General features: G+C 33.1%; 3 protein-coding genes and 4 non-coding genes across 7 annotated transcripts in view; 1 reads left to right on the forward strand and 6 right to left on the reverse strand.

Moving 5' to 3' along the window:
- Positions 1-5155: 5155 nt before the first annotated feature.
- LOC21404581 (protein CMS1) lies at positions 5156-10029 on the reverse strand. The gene is made up of 6 exons (XM_010108914.2): positions 9664-10029; positions 8646-8841; positions 8441-8513; positions 6561-6610; positions 5952-6065; positions 5156-5623 (listed from the first exon to the last, which is right to left on the reverse strand). The coding sequence occupies exons 1-6, from the start codon at positions 9992-9994 to the stop codon at positions 5497-5499; spliced, it is 891 nt and encodes a 296-aa protein (XP_010107216.1). The 5' UTR covers positions 9995-10029; the 3' UTR covers positions 5156-5496.
- LOC112093742 lies at positions 7046-7124 on the reverse strand. Its single transcript, XR_002903182.1, has one exon. It is a non-coding gene; the product is annotated as a small nucleolar RNA Z122 (small nucleolar RNA).
- Positions 7245-7328, reverse strand: LOC112093741. The gene has a single exon (XR_002903181.1). It is a non-coding gene; the product is annotated as a small nucleolar RNA Z122 (small nucleolar RNA).
- On the reverse strand, positions 7454-7532 carry LOC112093744. The gene has a single exon (XR_002903184.1). It is a non-coding gene; the product is annotated as a small nucleolar RNA Z122 (small nucleolar RNA).
- On the reverse strand, positions 7656-7735 carry LOC112093743. The gene has a single exon (XR_002903183.1). It is a non-coding gene; the product is annotated as a small nucleolar RNA Z122 (small nucleolar RNA).
- Positions 10030-14937: 4908 nt separating the features above from the next.
- On the forward strand, positions 14938-17078 carry LOC21404582 (60S ribosomal protein L19-3). Its single transcript, XM_024172774.1, has 5 exons — positions 14938-15087; positions 15593-15715; positions 16148-16461; positions 16683-16750; positions 16842-17078. Exons 1-5 carry the CDS (start codon positions 15075-15077, stop codon positions 16864-16866), a joined length of 543 nt encoding a protein of 180 aa, XP_024028542.1. The 5' UTR covers positions 14938-15074; the 3' UTR covers positions 16867-17078.
- A 3851-nt stretch (positions 17079-20929) lies between these two features.
- The window catches only part of LOC21404583 (H/ACA ribonucleoprotein complex subunit 4), a 1976-nt gene continuing 635 nt past the window's right edge, over positions 20930-22270 (reverse strand). The window contains 1 exon segment of the mRNA XM_010108916.2: positions 20930-22270. This exon segment is cut by the window's right edge and continues 21 nt beyond it. Coding sequence (XP_010107218.2) covers positions 20944-22270 — 1327 coding nt within the window. The 3' untranslated portion in view covers positions 20930-20943.

A 22270-nucleotide genomic window follows, 5' to 3' on the forward strand; every position in this document is an offset into this window, starting at 1 on the left:
TATATATATATATTTTAATTCAAGTAAATGAGAGGAAAAAAGTTAAGAAGAAGAGTAAGAATGAAGAATATTAAATTTTGGAGGGGCATATTTGTAGAAATTTACTTTAATGGGATAGTTAGAAAAAAATTGTAAGAATAACTTTAGATATAACAATATTTTAGAGTCCTACTAGAAAGAAATAAGTAGGATTACATTTGGAAAAAAAAATCTTAATCGGAGTAAAGGAGAGGAAAAAAAAAGTTAAAAATAAGGACAAAAATGAAAAATTAAAACTTTTGGGGAAGAAAAGTAAAAGGAAAAAGAAAAGAAGGAAAACAAAAAAAAATAAATGTAAAACCCCAAAATGAAAAATATAACATTTTAGGGTAAAAAAAGAAGTGGGGGACCAAAAAGAACGTTTCAACCAAAATGCTCGTTTGGTTGAATTTTCTGTAGTACCCCTTTTGAGACTTCTAAAAAAGTTACGAAGAATATAAAATTTTAGAGGGTCGTATTTGTAGAAATGTTTTTAATGGCACAATTAGAAATAAAAAATTTTAAGAATAACTTTTAGTATTACAATATTTTGAAGCACTATTGAAACGAATATCTAAGTAGGATTACATTTAAAAAGAAATATTTTAATCGGGTAAATGAGAGGGAGAAAAAATTAAAAAGAAAGGCAAGAATGAAAAATATAACAACTTTTAGAGAAGAAAATTAAAAAGAAACAGAAAAGATGGAAGTGAAATATATATATATAATATATATATATCACATTTTAGAGGATCAAAGGATCAAAACGAGCATTTCAATCAAAACGCTCTTGGTCGAAACTACTGTATAGATAGATAAAATAAAATTGTATCCTTAACCTCTTTATTTTTTTAGGGTCCAAGATATGAGAGATAATTTGAAAAAATTATGGCATGGACTTTTCCATTGATTTGACTGAATATATATAAAGTTACAAGAAATCATATTCTAGGTAATTTACAATTCAAATAATTCAATAATTAAAAAAGGGAAAGTAATTAAATGAGAAACTTATTAGATAATTATAAGGAAACTCAAAATCTAAAACTCTAGATATTTACGAATTTCAAAATTAAATATAACAAACTATAATAATTATTTATTTTCTCCTATATGTCCCTGTAAGATGGAGCTCTAGGAGGAGAGTCTAATCTTGGCATGTATATGAAGAAATCGTGCGTGAGGGAGAGGTTTAGTGAGAACATCTCTGCAAGTTGATCGTGAGAAGAGACTTGAAGAGCACCACTTCGAATTTGTTCGCGAATGAAGTGATAATCTAAATCTACATGTTTCATGTGATAATGAAAGACAGGATTAGAGCATAGATGGGTTGCACCAACATTGTCATAATAGATCACCACTTGTTGAGGCAGATAAACACCTCGTTCCGTTAGAAGAGAACATATCTAGCACAATTCGATAGCAGTAACAGCAACTGACTAATATTCCCCCTCAGTAGAGGAGCGAGCAATAGTGTGTTGTTTCTTAGAACTCCATGATATAGGATTGCAACCAACGTAAACTAGATAGGCACTAGTAGCATAGAAACATCCTTGTTACTTGCCAAGTTGGCATATGAGAAAGCATGAAGTGATAGAGGAGAGTGGCGATGAAGAAGGATGTCATGATCAGGTGTCCCACACAAATAGTGTAGGAGGCGTTTGACTGCATTCTAGTGTTCACTTGTGGGACAGTGGATGTACTGAGAGAGCTTATTCGTGATTTAGAATGTCTGGTCTTGTAAGTGAGTGATACTGAAGACTCCCAATAATAGACTTACACTCAGAGGAATCGAAGAGCGCAGTGCCGAAGTGGGAGTCAAGTGTGAGAGTTGTGGCAAGTGGAGTGGTGACAGGTTTGGCATCCGACATGCGTGTATGAGTAAGAAGATTTGTAACGTAACGAAGTTGAGATAAATGAATGCCATGTTTATGAGAAGTAACTTTTGACTCCAAGAAAGTAAGTGAGAGTAATGTAGGCTACTTTTATTTCACCAATTCGAGTTTTGCTGCAGTAAAAAGTTCTTAAAAGCAGTCATATCTAACTTTTTGACTACAGTAAAAAGCTCTCACATAAAATCTCATCTCAACTCAAATTAAAAATTTAAATCAGTGAACTAAACGGACCTGTAACAACTATAATAATTATTTATTTTCTTATGTACCTTATTCCTTAACCCCTTTATTATGTATGGGAAAATCTAAGGTAGTGCACACTTCTGGTGCATTACCCCACAGTGCTGGATCCAATGACAAAAAGAGCGCCCTGGAATGAGATCAATGGCGATAAATGAGTTGGGTTGCACCTAATTTTATCTCACTCCCCTGAAAAAAATGACGAAACGAGAAAGTTCTAGGAAAATATCGAGATTCTTCTAGAAAGATAATTCTCCTTGAAGGAGCAGGAATGAATGTGAAGAAATTTTGTACAAACCTGATCAAGTGAAGGAGAGGGGAAGGGGCTCGGTTTCGTATGTGAATTAAGGAGAGGATTTTGCTTTTTCTTTCTTTTTTTTTTCTTTTTTGGATCAAAAATTTAAATCAGTCAGATCAACCTATTAAATTCCATTAGCTTTTATCTAAAATTCATATTTTTTTTTTTTTTTCAGAAATCATTTTGCAAATAAAATTTTTTGAAATGTCATTTTGTTGATAAACTTTTTTATTAGTTCATTTTTACAAAGGCCTCGAGAAATGGAGACATACCACATGAAGTGGAGAAAAAAAAAACATTTATCATTTTATGTGGATAAATTTTATAAATTCTTCTTAAATTATATCATTGGTCAATATGCCCTGAACTTTAAAAAATATTTAGTTATCACTTGATTTAAGTTAAGAAGCAACATTTAAGGGTTAATAGATGCCTTTCACTGTAAAAAGATAAATGAGGAGCTAAATTATATATATATTTTCTCCTTAAAGTAGTTGCTCAAAAGCAAGAAAACGAGAGGGAAAAAGTGGAGAACTAGACTCGAATTCTATTGGATTATAGGGTTTAAAGAAATTGACAGATTTGACCATCTCACCTAGGTCACATGTGCTAATATGTCAAAAAGTAGCACGTTTCAACGTTCCAAGAGTAAGTATAAAGACATTAAGAGTGTGTTTAGAATTCGTTTTAAAATAATTTTATTTTTTGTATAAAAATAAAAATAAAAACGTTTTCAATCTCAAATAAAAATCATTTTTAAAAATGTGTTTGGTAGTTTTATCAAGAGATTATTTTCAATATAAAACAAACTCATTAATACCTCTCTCTCTCTGCACGAGAAAGGAGAAAACAAAAATGAAAAATGAAAAACCACTAAAAGTCGTTTTTTATTTCTCTCATTTTACACTAAACTAAAAAATCGTTTTCATTTCCTTTGTCTTTATTGCGCCAAACGCCGTTTTGAAAACGTTTTTATATTTTTTCACACCACATTCAAATACTAATTCAAACTACAATTTAAGTGCAGTTAAAATTTTAATTTGAATAGGAAAATTTTAAATTTATATTTGATAGATGTAAAAAGCAGAGTGAGTACATTTTTATTATTTAATGATTTGAACAATTGAACTTGAAAGAGAATTAAACTCTTAGTTAGACAGTTTAACTTAATTTAAGCGGAGAATATAATTTAGACTGCGTGTTTATGAAAGTGAGGTTAAATTGTTCTTGTTGTTTAAATTAAGTTGAATTTAGTTATAATTAAGTTGAATTGAGTTATATCAGTGAAACAAAGGGGGTATAGTGTTTACTTATTTTAGGAGACGTTTAATTCATGGATTAGAATCATGTAATTAGAATTATTTTTGATTTACGTGTATTTTTTGTGAGAGAAAATACTGTAACAAATCATGAATTATAATTTAAATCATAATTTGAATCCTCCAACCAAACATCCCCTTAAACTCGTTAGTATGTGGTTGCTTCCGAGCAGTGTTGGAAGTTCGGGTCGGCGGGCTGCCCGAAGCCCGAATTTTTTCGGGCTCGGGCGGGCAAGCCCATCTCCCGCCCGCCCAAGCTAGATTTTCGGGTTCGGGTTCGGGCAGCCCGAATTTGACACAAATTCTCTTGCCCGCCGCCGTCTAACCGTCCTATACCGCCGTCCGCCGGAATTTTTTTAAATTTTCCGACCATGCCCGACCCGCCCGACCCGAAAATAAGCTCGAGTTGCCCGATTTGCCCAAAACCGCCCGAAAATTTTAGTTGCTACAAATTGGGGCATTCTGAGAATCGAACTCGGGACCTCTCACACCCAAAACGAAGAATCATACCACTAGACCCAATGCCCATATTTGTTATTTAAATTGTTAACTTTTTAATTAAGGTAAACAGACAATTCCTTAATAGAAAGAGCAAATTCCTATTTTAGTAGTTTAATATTTCAGTTTTCACATTCTTGACCCTTTTTTATAATCAATCACATGATAAAATGATTCCTCAAAAAACAATATACACAAGGAAAGAAACACATTGCCATCACGTTTTTATTGTTTTTTATTTTTAAAAAGTGCTATTTCTATATAATGCCGGTTTTGTTCTTATAGATACTCGTGTTTTTCTATTCTATATCACTCTTCTTTCTATCTTTATCTATTTTTCTGTTCACAATCTCTCCTCATCCTCTTAATTATCCTCTTTTTTCTTCAACTTTCTTCACTCTCTTTGTGACTCTATATCAAAGTAACTTTCTACTTGCATACCAAAGTAAATATATAAATTTTAACACAAAATAACTTAATATTAAAAAAAAAGTTTAAATAATTCGGGCAATTCGGGCGGGCTCAGGCCGCCCGGCCAGGCTCGGGCCGCCTAATACAAGCCCGCGGCCCGTTCAAGGTGAAATTCGGGCTCGGGCGGGCAGCCCAAATTTCTCAGGCGGCTCGGGCTCGGGTAAAAACTCAGACTTTTCGGGCGGTCGCGGACAGCCCGTCCAAAGTTCCAGCACTACTTCCGAGTAAGGTTGAACTATGAATAGTTAAAAAGAAACAAATTATTATCTACAAAATGACCTCAAAATGAGGGAACAAATTAAATGATATTTGAAGTCATAGTTAGTCGACAATATAAAGGAATGCAAAATGCAAATGATAACAATTAGTTTAGCTATTTCAAACTACAATTTAATTCACACGTTCAAATTTGTTTGTTTAAATAAAAAAGTTCAAATCAACAAAATTCAAACTAAAAACCTAAATGGGAGCGTAATTACAGACATTATCTACTTCACGTGAAATATGACCTTTCTAGTGCACGTCTCAAACCCATATCATTAACCACCAAAACAGAAAAGAAGACAATAATGGACCAAAAAAAGGAGGAAAGGTATAACCTAAAAATACAGGCATTGTTCCTAACCAAAAAGGAAAAAAAAAAAAAAAAAAAAGAACAAAAAACAAAAAAACAAAAACAAAAACAAAAAGACAAACAAATACAGGCTTAGCATGATCAGGCTCATAGTCTATATTTTTAGACAATAACAGAACTCAATCAATGTTTCCTCTTTTTCCCCTTCAACTCGGTCCCATTTGGTAATTGACCATATAGGCCGAGACGCAGGGAACCTTCCGCTATACGCTGATGGAAACAGTTCTTGTACAAGTCCCAGAATTCATCCCTGCCAAATAAAATACATTTGAATAGTGCATAATATTAACATCAAATTCAGGGAGTTTTCTGACCAGGAGATAATAGAAGACTTTCTGCAATTGTTAACATAGGGTCGTTGTGTATCTAGTGAGTTATAAATCAAATAAGATTCTTTCAAGTAAAACATGATAATTAGTTCAAGGCTAGAATAAAACTGCGACTTAGCTTTTCTGGACAAACTTGATATATATATTTTGTTTTTTATTGTTTGGGAAAAGGGAGGGTTCTGATTGTAGAAAATATCGAGCAAAACTAGACATGATTTTATGAAAACGGTGAGCATCTCGTGATCAAACCTGACTTGTGGTAGTGTAAACAAAGAATAGCCCTTTACATCAGGCCGAACATCAAGTACGATTGCTGCTAACCGCGAGAGCCCCAATGCCTCAATGTCAATTAGCTTCTTTATCCTGGAATTGATATTAGAAAACCAGAAAACTGAGTTATTTAATGGAAAAAAAGTTGATCAAACGTCAGGTCACACGGAACTCTAACATTGCACTTAAACGAACATAATGCAGAAACAATGAAATCAGCCGATGAAACTAGAGTTCTTATGAATCATTGATCACTGCCATAGCTGGCAGTAATAACACTGCAGAGAACCAAAAGTTTATCAAATACTAGCATGCCTGGTTATAGTTTTATTCATTTATGTATATGAAACAACAGTTTTACAAAAAAAGAAAAGAAAAAGAAAAAAGAGGTTATGCCCTACTTGTCCATAGTAAGAATTGGAGCGACCCTATAAATTGTCTAAGAGAATGAATAAATATTCTAATCATCCTAATGCAAGCTTGCCATGCGCAATTAATTCAGGCACACCCTTATACTGTACGGTAAGAAAAATAAAACGTAAGAAAAAATATATATACAGCTCCCCAAAGAAAACTATGATGATTAACCTGCTTGGTGTACCACTAGCAATATTGACACGGTTCTTTAACAAAGATACCTGCATAAAAGGCAAAGGAGAAGTATTACATACAAGAAAGTCCAGCACCAAAACTAGAACAGACATGAAGGCCAAATATCTCGCGTGATTGTAGGAAACATGTTAAAAGTGAATTGAAGGGACTACTAAATAAGGCATATAAAAAAATCTCATAGAAACATTAGATATTGAACTTTTTTTTTTTTTTTTTCTCTTTTGCTCTGGATTAAATATTGAACTTAAATTCGGGCAACATCCCGAGCTGAAGACTATACAAATATACAATTCAACATCACTGGTACTTTGATGATAAGATTGTATAGTTGTCGTCATTTTGCCAAAATCAATCTTACAAAACAACGCTGAGGCAAAAACTGAGACAACCATGGGCTCAATATGCATAAAGCAAAAGAACCCCAGAAGAAAACCAATAATAAAAGTTCCATCTCGTGAAAGTTTGGGATCAGACTGACGTGCAAATAGTCAGCATTGCTGATGCTTAGATAAAGTTTGTATAGAATCATCATCTCCTAAATTGCATAGTAACAAAGGCCAAAATGAAAAGTGAGATGGCATTCATGGGCTCATCAGTTTTCATAAACCAAAAAAGACACTCAGAAAAAGAAACCAACATAGAAACTTCATCTAATAAAATTTTGGGATCAGACTGACGTGCAAATATACAATTCATCATCGCTGATACTTTGATAATGTTTGTATCATGTCATCATCTACCAAAGTCCCTAGTAAGCAAGAAATAAAAAAGTAAAAATACAGACAATTTTCATGGACTCAATATTCTGTATAAACCAAAAAAGGCACTGGAGGGAGAAAAACCTACAATAAAAATTCGTCTCATGAGATTTTGAGATCAGACTGACGTGCAAATGTCAAATTCAGCATCGCCGATGCTTAAGTTGGAATAGAGTCATCATCTCACAAATTCCAGAGTGAAAAAAAAAAAAAAAAAAAAAGAAGATTAAAATTGAGCCAATGCCACTCAAAATTTTGCATAAACCAAAAAGACACTTGAGAAAACCTTGATAAGAATTTGATATCTTGAACGTTTGGGATCAGACTGACGTGCAAATAATCAGTTCAACATCGTTGAAGCTCTGATAATAGATAGTGTCATCATCTCCCAGGTTCATGATATGAGTAACTATTATAGGAGGTTAAAAAATGAAAACTAAAATGACACTGAGTCCAAAATATAAAAATAAGTGGTTGAAAGATATGTTCTTAACCTCTCAATCTCAAAAGCATCAATGATGAACTAATGCTAATTAACTTAGAAACTTAACTTCAAAAGCATATTTATTTATAGAAAGAAAACCTAAAATATAGATTACAGATTACCCCACTATATATAAAACATAACCACCATAATCGAGGTCCAAAATTAGCTCCCAACATTTGGCTAGTCAAATTTAATTTAGGGAGTTACTCTCAAAGAATCTTGTTTAAAGCTTGATAGAGTTCAAAAAATTGAACTGCACTCTGCATGTAAATATATACTCAAATAATTTGCTTGGATCCTAAAATCCTTAGCAAGCAGTTCCCTTGTCCTTTAGATTTTTTTCTTTTCTTTTCTTTTTTTTTGGCAAGTTTCTTCATAACAGATGACAAACCACCAAGTGTTCAAACTTTTATTTCAAAAATTCGTCCTCCCCCTGCTAGGCATTCAAATATTGCACATCCTGATCACCTATATCTCACACAGAATTCACCTTACCCTTCAAACATCTTATACATTAAATCCCACCCCACTCAAACAAATAAAAAAGAGTTACAAGACTTTGTTCTGATAGGTTAGCATTGAAATTGGGAATTAAGAAAGAGAGCAACTACCTGATCTTCAACCTTCATATGCTTTGAGAATAGCTTCACTGCAGGGCATTCTTTAGTCAATGATTGTAAACCCCTAGATAAAATTGGGAAAAAAATCATTTCTTATCAATAATGGCCAGAAGAGACGACACATTCTTATTGGTAGGAATACGAATGTATGAGCACCAGAAAACGAAAATATGTAACTTGTCGAAAATGCACTCACCTTAGAAGTTCTATTGATCTCATAGCAGATGAACTAATAATAAGGATTGCAGGACAACCCGGATCAACTTTTCCTTCCAACAACTGCTTCTCACAAAGAACTTCTTTCCATGATGGGCCAAAAGCGACTTTCATATCTTTTCCCAAGGACTTTGCGTCCTCATCTGTGCATTGAGATAGCTCCAAAATGCACGTATCTGCACAATTTACAAATCACAAGCGTAATTATATAAGTCTATTTATTCTCAATGTTTTTTTTTTTTTTTTTTTTTTGAAAATTTCTTGAAGAATGATGAGCACTAGAAGTATGAACAATTTTTTTTTTTTTTAAAAGCAACATATAATAGGAACTGTAGGTCTTTGACCGATAGCTTCAAACAATGGCATTAAAAGCAGTGGCGGAGACACATGGTAGTAAATGGAGGCATGTGCACCTGCTCAAATTTCAAAATCTTTTATTCTCAAACTTAAAAAAAAGAAAAAATTGTTGTGTTCACATTTTATCTGAAAATTATAATTGAAATAGGTTAACTATGTTATCCATACATTAAGAAATAGCTCTAATTTTAATAGTGCCATCCCTGGAAAAAAAAAAACAAAAAAACAAAACAACTCTTCCACTGATTATAAGGAAGGTAGGGGGAAAAAAAAAAAAAAAACCCAAAACATTGGGACACAGGAACTAATCACTTCATCGTTAATTTCTGATTCTTATTTACCACCTTTACAACACTGTCGTTCACCAAAACCTTTATTCAGTATTATGCAATTAATACTAATTTTTTCCTATCTTCTTCTTTTACTTTTCTCCGCATTGGGTACATAGAAAAATATTAGGTTCATGAGAATTCGGAGCAAAGATAACCAATCTCACAAAGTTGTTTGCGAAAAAAAAAAAAGAAGAAAAAAATTCAATTTTCTTCCATCCCCAATACTTCTACCATAATCACCAAAAAATAATAATTAAAAAAAATATACAAAACCCTAAAACCGAAGTAGAGAAATGAAAACGAAGATACCTTTAATAGCTTCCAACTCGAGAGAAGAAAGCTGGATGCCATTCCCGGACTGGAACTGATCCAGAAAGACCCGAAGCTGCGTCGAAGCCGACGTTTGAACGACTTCGTTGTTACCGCTTTCGCCATTGTCATTTTGCTCTTCGACTCGGTCATCGTTGTCGTTTTTATTGTCGTTGGTCTCGATAAGCCGTTGCTTCTTCTTCTTCGTCGTCTTGGACCTCTTCTTAGCTTCGTCGGTTTTGATGGGGCCAAGAGGAAGTTTTCTCTTCTTGCTAGGGTTTTTCAGAGAGGGTTTTGACGGCTTCTCTACCTCCATTTTCCTGCCCCCCATTTTTGTACTATCCGTTATTCGGGAGAAAATGTTAGGATTTATAGTTGAATTTTTTAGGGTTTTTACATTGATACTCCTTTGTGCGTTTAGAATTGTTTTCGAAATAGTTTTCACACGTTTTTTTAGACACAAAAATAAAAACAGTTTGTAATTCGTATTTGTTTAATAAAAGTTTTGAAACCAGACACAAAAACAAAAAACAATTCCTTTGAAAGTTGATTCAAATAGTTAGACTAATAAGAGCTCTAATTCATGAATTTATTTTATGAATTATTATTCATTAGAGAATTAATAGTACTCAATGATAAAGATGTAATTAGAGAAGTTAACGGATTTCACTTTGTTCTAATTATGAATTATTTATGGAAGATTAATTTATATACAATGACTATATCAAATGAATACTTTACAGTTTAAAAGTAATTTATATCTATAATTATGAGAGTACAATTTCAAGTTTATAGTGGAGTAACTATTGAAATTAATATAATTAAATAATTAATTAATTAAAGTATTTAATTAATTATTAATTTTATTAGAGCTTGAAATTAAAGGTCCATGAGTCCCGCGTCGTTCTTATAATTTTACAAGACATTAAAGGTCAAATGGAAATTTTGGAATTATTGAATTCTAAAATAAAACACTCAATGCTGATTAATTGAGAATTAATTATAAATTAAATAATGTGATTATTTAAATTTAAATTTTGAAACACACATGTGAAGGTGTTCACATAGTGTGATCACAACACAATGTGAATCCCTTTGGGATTCAAACTGCTTGCTCTTCAAAGTTATCCAATTAACTTATTTGATAAGTTGTCCAATTTAAAATTCAAATTGATTTAAGTTTGACTTAAATTGGAATTTGAATTAAGTTAAAATTGGACTACAGGATAAAATTTTGTCCTATTCTTTATCTACAAAATTGCGCCTACTACAGGGAGGAATTTCCCTGTGGTGGTCGGCAAATTAAGATAAGAGAGAAGTACTTTATATTGGAGATAAAGATTAGACTTCTTCTGGGAGTCTGACTACTACTCTATAAAATAAGATATTGTAGAAAATTAGGAGAGACAATTTTTGCTCTCTCCTAGCTATAGTGGCCGAATTTTATAGAGTGAGGAAAAGAAAATTTTTCTCTAAAAATTTCACGTCGTGCATGTGTTGGTGTTATTAGAAACCTTGAGTGTTTATTCGCTAATCCCGTTTTGTTTCAGGTGTGTTCACACACACGTCTTCGTAGATTCAAGGAATTGACAAGGAAAATTCAAGTGCTAAACTAGCTTGGAGCGAGGAACGTTCGAGGTCAAAGAATTCAAGTTATCGTCATAATCGGTCGCTAGGTAAATAAATTAATTTGATTAATTTATTCGTGTATAAATTAATGTAATCTATAAAGTATTTTAAAATTTTATGAAAATTTTTGTTATATACGATCCACAATCACATGCTTTCACATCTAAAATCGTTTCGAAAACCAACAAATGTCATATTAGGAAATTCATTAGACTTATAGAAGAAAGTGGATGGAGGAGCATTTTAAACAGTTTGATGTTTTGAACGGTTTTGAAAAACGGTTCACACTTTGAGAGGCATTTATAAAAGTAATATTTAATTAAATCATGAGAAATTTGTGTTGGGTGCCTGACGCACAAAATTTTTCTTAAACCTTTTTGAGAAAATTACTCAATTTACTCTTAGAGTTCAAGAATATTAATTTTTACCTTTTACTCTTAATTAATACATTTTTTGACTAATATAGTTATTTAACTTAAAAATGTATTAATCAATATTAAGAAATAAAAATTTAAACTTATGCACTTTAAGTGGTATTTGTTTCCTTTTCCCCACTTTTTTTTTCCATCTATGTGGCTTTCCGATTATTTAAAATGATGTTATTGGTTTTTCAATTTTATCCCTTATATTTTCCCTTTTTGCTTCGTCTAACAATACAGAAAACAGCCAAACCTCTTGTTTGTGGCAGCCCTCCACTTAGTTTTTTTTTTTCTTTTTTATCTTTACTTTTTTGTGATTTTTTTTTTACATTTTAATTTTTGTGTTTTTTAAAAGTATGTTGTTCCTCACTTTATTCCTATAAGAGTAATTTTCGCATGTGTTCTTATTTTATTTTTGACTGGTTAAAATAATTTTTTTCAAATTTGTCCGTACTTAATTTTTTTCGTCAATTGTTATCTTACACATATTTCTAATTAAAATAAATTCAAAAATCCTTAAATGGTTGTATAAATGAATTTCTCATTATTCAATAAATAATAAATTCTTTAAGTATTTTCAACATAACAATACATACGGAACATGTTACAAAACTAGTATTAAATAAAGTGTTACGTCTTTTTCTCTAAGTGTCTTTCTTCTTTCTTGAGAAATTCTCCAATGAAGCCTCTATTATTCAAATGTATCACGATGTTGTAAGATAAAAATTAACTTGTTTCCGAAAGACAAAACTTTTTTTTTTTTTTTTTACAAACTATAGACGAGAAACATGCAACAATTCCCTAACAACCAAACGTGAAAAATGATAATTCATCTAAAGATGATTTAAATATGCATTTTAAACGGACTTTAAGATTGTGTTTGGTACGAATGATTGGAGGAAAAAAAAAAAAGGATACGAGGGAAAGTAAGGAAGAGATTAGGTCATTTGCTTATTTGGCGCGAGGGGATTGGCCCAAGAGAAGGATTGAGGAGGGATTTCAAATGGTCCCATCAAAAACTAATCCTCCCATATTTAGTGCATGTTTAGGAGAGTTTATATTTTTACTTTTAAGTAATAGAATAAAAGAAGCATAATAGATAGTGTATGAAAGAAAGTTTTTTATTTTATTTTATTTTATTTCAGAAGAGCTTTTGAACGTCTTTAGTAAATAAGTCAAAAGTTCTTATTGTTACAAAAAATTAGTGTAATAAAAAGATATAGATGAAATTTTTAATTTATTATTCAAATAAAATGTTAAAAAGGATAAATAAAAAAACTTTTCATAAACTCTTTTCTATAAGCATTGAAGAGGTGACTTATCCCAAAAGAGTTTATAAAAGTCAAAAGCATTTTTTTATTGTCCATCCAAACAGTCTCAAAAATAACTTTTGGACCAAATAAGCTAAAAGTGTGTTTTTTGAGTTAATTTTATTTTATTTTATTTCAGAAGAGCTTTTGAACGTCTTTAGTAAATAAGTCAAAAGTTCTTATTGTTACAAAAAATTAGTGTAATAAAAAGATATAGATGAAATTTTTAATTTATTATTCAAATAAAATGTTAAAAAGGATAAATAAAAAAACTTTTCATAAACTCTTTTCCATAAGCATTGAAGAGGTGACTTATCCCAAAAGAGTTTATAAAAGTCAAAAGCATTTTTTTATTGTCCATCCAAACAGTGTCAAAAATAACTTTTGGACCAAATAAGCTAAAAGTGTGTTTTTTGAGTTAATTCAAAGGGACCCTTAATCGGAAAGTGATGGAATGGAAGCAAAAATAATTGCTAATTACATTTTTACCTTCATTTTGTTTTTCTAAATTAACTAATTCTCTCTCTTTTAATTTTATTTTAATGTTTCTTACTCCATTTTACTGTGGTGAATACATTTTGTGTCCATTAATTTATTATTTTTTCACATTTTTTGAATGATAATAATTACTTTTAATTTTCCAATTTATTCTTTTTTACTACAAAATCCTTTATGCGTGTGTCTATGTATTCTTCTATTTTTCTGTAAAAAAAAATGTTCCTATACGCAAAATTTTCTTAAAAAAGTTTAAAACAACTTATATATTAAAAAAATTATTTGTAGAAAATTGAGTATACAAATCAATTTATTTTATATGAACAATATAGTAATTTTAGGAATCAAACTAATCCTCCCTTCTTTTCTTTTCAATACTAAATAAGGAGGATTAATTATACCAAACAACTTTAAAAAAAATTGTAATTCATTCATTTTTTCTCATTCCCCTTCCCTCATATTCTATTCATCCTTTCACCCATATATCTCTTCTACCGAACATACCGTAAAGGGTGTTATTGCCTTTCAATATCTATTAATCAGGAAGAACCACTATTGATCTAATTTCATTAAGATTATGCATGCTTTCAATTTTACCGCTTTTATTTTCAAAAATCCCTTATTTCACAAATGGTGAAATATTTTATCTTTACTTAGAATAGAATATTGATATTTTTGTCCTTTTAAGCCAATATACCATTTTGGTCAGTGATTTGTCAAAATGACGGAGAAAATATGCCATTGGGGTACAAGTGCGGAAGTATTTATAGGGCCCGTTCACTTCGCTGATTTGAGTTTGTAATTCGAGTTGAGATGTGATTTTGTGTGAGAGCTTTTTACTGTAGCAAAAAAGTTAGATGTGACTGTTTCTGAGAGCTTTTTACTGTAACAAAACTCAAATTCTAAATTCGAATCGGCGAAATAAACGAGGCCTAGTGGTTTCAAATTGGATCTCCATTTGGATTTCAGTACAAAATTTGCCACAGAATAATCTCACGATACTCCAGTTATAAACATGATCTTCGTGTTTTAAGTGGACGTTTCGTTCACAGATTTAAAATAATAATTCAGAATTATTTTTAATTTATGTGTATTTTTTATGAGAAAAAATATTATAACAAGCTTCGAACTGTGACACAAATCCTCATACTAAACACTCTCTAAGTCACGAATTAGGGATAGGGACTAAAGTGGAAAATATTTTAAATTTAAGATAAAGGCGATTTTGAGGGGAGGACGAACTTAAAATTCATTTAGTTTACTGATTTAAAATTTTAATTTAAATTTAGATATAATTTTATGTAAAAAAATTTTATTATAATAAAAAAATTAAATGTGATTATTTTTAAAAATTTTTACTATAATAAAACTCGAATTTTAAATTCCAATTATAAAAATCTTTGCTCTAGGCCTATAGGCTATAGCAGGAGGAGTCTGAGAGACGAGACGAGAGGTAGAGATGGTTTCACTGAAGCTATAGAAGCGGCTCTCCGCGAGCGTTCTCAAGTGTGGGCGAGGCAAGGTCTGGCTCGATCCCAATGAAGTCAATGAGATCTCCATGGCCAACTCTCGTACGTTCATTATCTTCCATTTCTCAACCTTTTCCTTTACTAGAATTCATGCAAACGATTCAATTTAGGACTCTAGAGTTTAACTTCCTGATGAGCTTTTCGTAGTTCTATGCTAATTTTTTGGTATTTTTTCTGTATCTAAACATTGCTTTGTGATCTATTTCTGATAGTTCTCGGAGCTAGGGTTCATCTCTGACTGATACTTTCCATTTGGGTTTCTATAAAAATTCCTGCTTGATTATGTATGCATATTTTGCTGTAATATTCTGTACAGTTCTTAGAGTTTGTTACTTGTCTTGAAGAAGTTATGTTTGGATAAATTAAAAGGCGATTTCAGAAAGCTTTCTTTTTGAGCGTGGTTTTTTGATGTTGATTTAATTTAGCAAAACAAAAAGGAATAAAAGATAAGAAGATTACCCGTTTGGTTCGTGTTTTGAAAGCGGTGATTTTCAAATATTGGCGTGGAAAAAGTATTGATTTCTGTTACTGCTGTGTGTGTGTGCAGGGCAAAACATTAGAAAGTTGGTTAAGGATGGTTTCATTATTCGGAAGCCGACTAAGATTCACTCTCGTTCCCGTGCCCGGCGCATGAAGGAGGCCAAGAGGAAGGGACGTCACTCTGGATATGGTAATTTATGTTTATGTTGTTTATGAGAAGTTAAAACCTTGGGGCTTGAGTTTAAGGTAGTGAAATTAGTACTTCACTTTTACGTTGTGATATAGGAATCGTGTAGTGCATTTGTCAGTTTGTCGTTGAGTACATGTGCGGTAGCTCATTAAATATCCTCAGATGAAGTTTGATTTAGAAATTTTGTAATTAGGAATGAAAGGGAAAAAAGAAGGAGAAGAAGAAGAAGAAGAAGAAAGCTCGGACTTAATTGGTAAATTGTGAGTTTGCTTTTTGGTAGACGGCCTTTTTCATTCTGCCAAGCAGGCTTGCGATTGCTCAGCTAAGATACTAATTTACTAGGTAAAACATAGTCTAGGTTGGTTGCATTGGTGCTGTTATTATTGTGAGAATTGTTAGCGAGGAACGCATGTTTATGAACTTTTATTCTAGGTAAGCGTAAGGGTACAAGGGAGGCAAGGCTGCCCACCAAAATCCTATGGATGAGGAGGATGCGAGTTCTTAGGCGCTTGCTTCGCAAATACAGGGAGTCAAAGAAGATTGACAGGCACATGTACCACGACATGTACATGAAGGTGAAAGGTAATGTTTTCAAGAACAAACGTGTGCTGATGGAGAGCATTCACAAGTCAAAGGCTGAGAAGGCAAGAGAGAAGACTTTGTCTGATCAGTTTGAGGCTAAGAGGGCAAAGAACAAGGCCAGCAGGGAGCGGAAAATTGCTAGGAGAGAGGAGCGTCTGGCCCAGGTATTCATTTTATGCACTACCATTAAGAAATGACTTTATGGAAACGTTAAACATCGAAAAACATTGGCGCATCATTTGTGAAAACTCCAACGCAATTCATAGTCACCTATCGATCCAAAAATTTTCCATTTTTTTTGGAGGTACTGCATTATGTCACGTCACCGTTGACAATTAGGACTCTTAAGCCTTTGACATTGTTCATCTTCTTAACTTGTTTACAGGGGCCCGGAGAAAAACTACCGGCAGCAACACCTGCTACTCCTCTCACTGCGGCATCTCAACCTACGCAGTAATTATACTCCAAATGTTTTTGAAACAGGGTTGTTTTAGTATTAAACTCAGAAACCATTACTTATGCATGTATTTATCTTATCTTTCAGGGGATCGAAGAAATCCAAGAAGTGAAACCTATGACAGGTGCACTGGAGGATGTAAGACTATTGCTGGTCCTTGCTTTCTTTGTCCCTTTTTTCTTAGAGATAGTTTCGAAGAGTCGGGTTTATTTTATTTTATTTTATTTTTGACCTTACTAGTTACTACCTAATATCCTAGATGAAAGTAGTTAATAAAATCTCTGTACTTCTGCTCAATTAAGTATTTTGTTTTCTCGGTTTTCATTTTTGTGTGTGTGGATGAGCAAGCAGGATTCCTGCAAAGAATGATTCTTTGCATAACATTAAACAACAATGTACAAACCAAGAAGATAATCAAGTAAAAGATTTTTGTTTTCCTTCACTTACCATCAACTTTAGAAACATGTACCGTTGTTGGGGGTCTTATTTGTACTCTACGACCGATTCCTGTTAACTTACACATCGTTAGTTTTGCGGATTTGAGTTGAGATGTGATATTTTTTAGAGCTTTTAACTGTAACAAAAAAAGTTAAATGTGACATTTTTTGAGAATTTTTAACTGTAGAAATGTAAAACTGAAAACTCAAATTGGTGAAATGAATGAAGCTTTAATGATCAGATAGTTAATTACTTACATTGATGTTGGGCTACTTCGCGGTTTCCATGGTTTTGGCAATATGAAGACAACTTATTGAAAATGACTCGATTATATATATATATATATATTTTTTTTTTTTTAAGTTTAGGTAACTGCTTTTGTCCTTGAGATTTACTCAGTGCGCGGATGAAATTGTGAGTAAATATTTGCTTAGATTAATATCAAGGAGTCAAAGGTGCTCTTTAAATTTTATGGTCATTCTCATTTTATTTCTTGAATTTTAAAAGTTTCCATTTTGTTTTTTAAATTTTAAATTGTTTACATTTAACCCTTTTTGTTGTGATTTGTGTTAAAAACATATAAAAAAAAAGAGAGTAATGCAGTCAGGTGATCTTTTTTTTTGAATTTCTATTAAAAATAAATAGATAAAAATCACGTGATCACACTTACTCTTTTTTTTTTTTTTCAATTTGTTTTTAACAAAAATTATAACAGAAATGGTTAAGTTGGAACAATTTAAAGTCCATGAACAAAGTAGGAGTTTTTAAAGTTAATGAGTAAACTGACAATGACCGTAAAGTTCAAAAAGTATCAATGTTAATAATATTGTTTGCTTTATACAGCGTGTTCACATTGTCCCAAATAGGAATGAGCATCGGAGTGGGATCGGGTATGTTTATCCTACCCCCGCCTCCACTTTAACCTTTGCTTCCCATACCTGCCTTCATATTTGCGTATTCGGGGTTGGGGTCGGAGAATTCCCATCAGGAATGCTTTCTCTATTTACCCATTTATCCAATGAAAAATAATATTGCGACAAATTAAATATAAAATTCAGTATACATAGTATTAATATCTTTTAAATTTAAAAATTATTAGAGTTTTGTAAGATAGTAAAATAGTAAAATCCTTTTAATTTCTTTTAAAACCCATATTTTTTAAGTACTATTATAATATATAATATATTTGTATTAAAAATATGTTTAAAAATACATGGATATGTATAAAAGGATAAGGACAGGGTGGGGCTAGTACCCCTACCCCCGCCCCGCTTCTAATTCGAAGGATAATATAAACTTCCATATCCGTCCCTATTCATATTTAATAACTTTCATATCCATTCTATTCGGGATATGTACTCATAAGTATCCGCGCTCGCGGGTAAAATGCCCATCCCAAGTCCCAAATAGAATTAATAAACAAAGGGATTAAATGGGATTTGGGAACAAGTTAGAAGAAGACAACGGTTTTTCTCAGTCAAGTAAATTCCTCTTATTAGGGACACTCTTAAAAAAAAGTCAAGTAAATTCCTCTTATTAGGGACTCTCTTTCTTTAACGTCGAGGTCTTGAGTTCAAATCCACAACTCCAGTTCTAAAAATAAATAAATAAATAAATAAATAAAAATAAAAATAAAAAACTTTATTCCACTCGAGAACTTTAGTGATCATACAACATGAGACAATGTTCCTCGTTCAACTCGAGAACTTCAGTGCCACGAATTCCACATTTAGGTTGTATGAAAGGCAACATCCTTGGCCGTCTTCGTTTCAACCAACAGAAATTATGTTAAAACTTCTAATATCACCCTCTGAGATTAAAAATCTGATTCCATCGTTTCAAGAACGTAAGTAATGCATGAGCTTTACAAGTAACTAATGCATCTCTTAAAAAAAAAATAATACCATGACGCTCAAGTCTATATGAAGTTGGCTTTGGATATGTACTCCTTAAAGATGGTAAAAAATTAATGCCAACAATAACAATAATACATTATGTTCAGTGAAGTTAGAGTTCAAACAAGAGCACCCTAAAAAGAATCTGTCTCTGGGGCTGAGCAAAGTTGGTTAATAAACTGAATTTCTCTTGTGGGAGACACCGCAACCCCGGAATCCTTAAACTGTAGAAACAGGGTTTAGCAGACAATAATGAACTGCTAATGAATAAAATGCAGCATGCGGATGGCTCTTTTCCAGGTATGAGATATCACATGAGATAATGAATGAAATAAAAAATAAAATAAACTAAAACTGCCCCGCAATCATTTAAACTTTAAAACCACATGCGAAACCTAACAGAAAGACTTGCAATTAAAATAAGGTGTCATACCCTTGTAAGAAGAAGTGGTCATCATCCACACGGGATAAAATTCAGAAGGATGCAAACCGCCCGCCTGACTTTTGTCGGGTACTTGACGTGTCACCAACTACGGTAGGCGAGTTGGTGCAGGTGGATTGGTGAGTTTCTTGTGCCCTACTACAGAGGAAAATGTGGTGTAGAAACATGATCTTAAGAAAAGATAACAAGTAACAACCAATAAGCAAACAACTCATTGCAGTCGAAAAGAACAAGAGAAAGGAAAAGTCAAGGTTTGACAACTTAAACCCAGAATATTAGCCCTTTCATCTATTCTTCTTCTTCTTCATGTTTGTTTCTTATTTTTTCTTAAAAAATTAGCTTCTGTTTGATTGGACAGTGTGTAGGTGCAACGCTCAGGTAAGCTCATAACATTCTATTACTCTAGGATAATACTTTACGTTAAGTAATTGAAAGATTGTAGGTGCAACACTACAGATGATACTTCCAACAGAATAAACAACTTATTTCCATTCTTCTTTACCTGCAAAACCAGTCAAACACCAATAACCAATGATCCATGGACTAAATCCATGATGAATGAGTATCTCATCACTAGGTACAAACATAAAAACAGAAATTTCATGGTTCACAGAAAAAGAAAACATGCATCTGCTTCTGTTTGGATAAGCTTTTGCAATCAATTAATAGTCCAAAGCTAAATGTTCGGCATATTTAAAAAGTACATATTTTGCACCAATACATTACTATCAATTTACAAATCTACAAATACATGCTACTTTGCAAGTCGTTTTCTTGTAGAACTTTGGCGCCCACGCATGCTAATGAAAATAAGAAAGTCACAAGTGAAAATGCAGTAGAAAGGAATAAAGTGAAGTTCAGAGCAAGGACTAAATACATATTATTTATGAATAAACTTTATTGATGAACACATAAGACAGACAAGAGATAGATACAACTCTAGATAATAATATTTATAAAAAAAAAAGCCAAGGAACTTCAGTACTGAGAAGCGTTTTCTCTTCCATGAAATGATGATTATGCCGTAAGCTCATTTGCTCAAATCAGAAAGTACGGTCTTTTCCTTTCCAGAATTTAAGGAAAGCAAACATCCAGAAACCAAAAATTTTGCAGCAGATGATCATGCAAGAATATACGGGAATAATTACTTTTAAGATTGGAAAACAAGAGAATATTTTAAGCTAAAAGATTAACAACAAATAAAACTTAATCACCAAGACAAAATAGCCTTCCAGGCTGCCATACAAAGGACACTGTGATGCCAAAGCTAGACCCTTTAGGAAGTGCTTGGAAAAAGCTAATACAGGATGAATGAAATCCCATTTCAGATGAAAACAGAAACAAATACAACAAAAGAAAAAAGTTTTGACATAAACTAAAAACCAAAAATACAAATACTTTCCTGATCATCTAACTATTCTTCTTCTTCCTCTTTATTCTTCTTTTTCTTTTGGTTTTTCTTCTCACTCTTACCAGCCTCGCTGTCAGCGGCACCTTTGGAAGATTTAGCACTGCCATCCTCAGCTTCTTTGTCCTTCTTTTTCTTCTTCTTTTTCTCCGACTTTTCAGTTTCAGGGGAAGCTGCTTCTTCTTTATCTTTGTGTTCCTTCTTCTTCTTCTTTTTCTCCGACTTTTCAGTTTCAGGGGAAGCTGCTTCTTCTTTATCTTTGTGTTCCTTCTTCTTCTTCTTCTTCTCAGACTTCTCGGCCTTGTCCCCATCCAAAGTATCATCAACATGCCCGTTTTCTTCATCCTTCTTCCTCTTTTTCTTCTTACTCTCTTTGGCGGCATCCTCAGCCTCATCCTCAATTGCATCTGATTTGCGCTTGCGTCCATCACCGCCCTCTTCATCAGTAGCTTTACTCTTTTTCTTCTCCTTCCCCACTTCAGCAGCATCTTTATTTTCCACAACAGCAGGTTCAGCTGCAGCAGCCGCAAGACTTGCAACCATAGAATCCCCACCGGCAGGCAAAACCGAATTCCTAAGCCACTCTTGAGGAGTGTTGCCAGTAGGCTTGCCGTGCTTATCCAATTTCCCATCCGCGATCAATTTCTTCTTCATCGACGCCCTAGGACCCAAACCCCACTTCCTCGGATAAGTGTCCCGATCCATGACAACCCTCTTGATCTTCGCCACCACCCCATGATCGCAAGTGGCCATAACAGCAGTGGTCATCTCCGCAATTCCCAACGCAATCGCCTCCCCCTTGGTAGTCATAAGCACAACCTCCTCCCCAACTTCGATATCATTCTCGAACCTCAGCAACCCCGGAATCATCAACTTAGCACCATAGCAAATGGCATTAACAGCAGAGTCCTTGACAACCAACCTCTTGTAGCTCGTCAAAACCACTTCAAGAGGCATTATAACCCTCCTCAAATAACTCTCATCTTTATGGCTATCATGAATATACATAGCATCCAATACATCATGCATAGTAACCATGTTATCTTTTTCACCCAAAATCCCAGACCTAACCCTCCTAAGCTCTTGCATATGACCACCCACACCAAGAATAAGACCCAAATGAACACAAAGCGTCCTTACATAAGTCCCGGCCTCGCAAGAAATCCAGAAAACAACCAAATGCTTATCGGCATCGTACTCAAGAAGCTTGCTTTCATAAATAGTCCTAATCCTGAGCTGCCTTTTAACGGCAGAAATCAGAGGAGGCCTCTGAAAGACGGCTCCGGAGAGCGTCTCCAGCGCCCGAGCCACTTTCGCGACGTCGGGGACCGCC

Source organism: Morus notabilis, unplaced genomic scaffold, assembly GCF_000414095.1.
Source record: "Morus notabilis unplaced genomic scaffold, ASM41409v2 Scaffold63, whole genome shotgun sequence".
Taxonomy (NCBI): domain Eukaryota; kingdom Viridiplantae; phylum Streptophyta; class Magnoliopsida; order Rosales; family Moraceae; genus Morus; species Morus notabilis.

Coding starts and splice junctions, on each gene's coding strand:
- LOC21404581 (XM_010108914.2), bottom strand. CDS start 9,994: ATGGGGGGCAGGAAAATGGAGGTAGAGAAGCCGTCAAAACCCTCTCTG. Junction 6,611..8,440: donor ATATGAAGGTTGAAGATCAG/GTAGTTGCTCTC, acceptor CCTTTTATGCAG/GTATCTTTGTTAAAGAACCG. Junction 6,066..6,560: donor GCTAGTGGTACACCAAGCAG/GTTAATCATCAT, acceptor TATCAATTCCAG/GATAAAGAAGCTAATTGACA.
- LOC21404582 (XM_024172774.1), top strand. Junction 15,716..16,147: donor GGGACGTCACTCTGGATATG/GTAATTTATGTT, acceptor CTTTTATTCTAG/GTAAGCGTAAGGGTACAAGG. Junction 16,462..16,682: donor GAGAGGAGCGTCTGGCCCAG/GTATTCATTTTA, acceptor ACTTGTTTACAG/GGGCCCGGAGAAAAACTACC.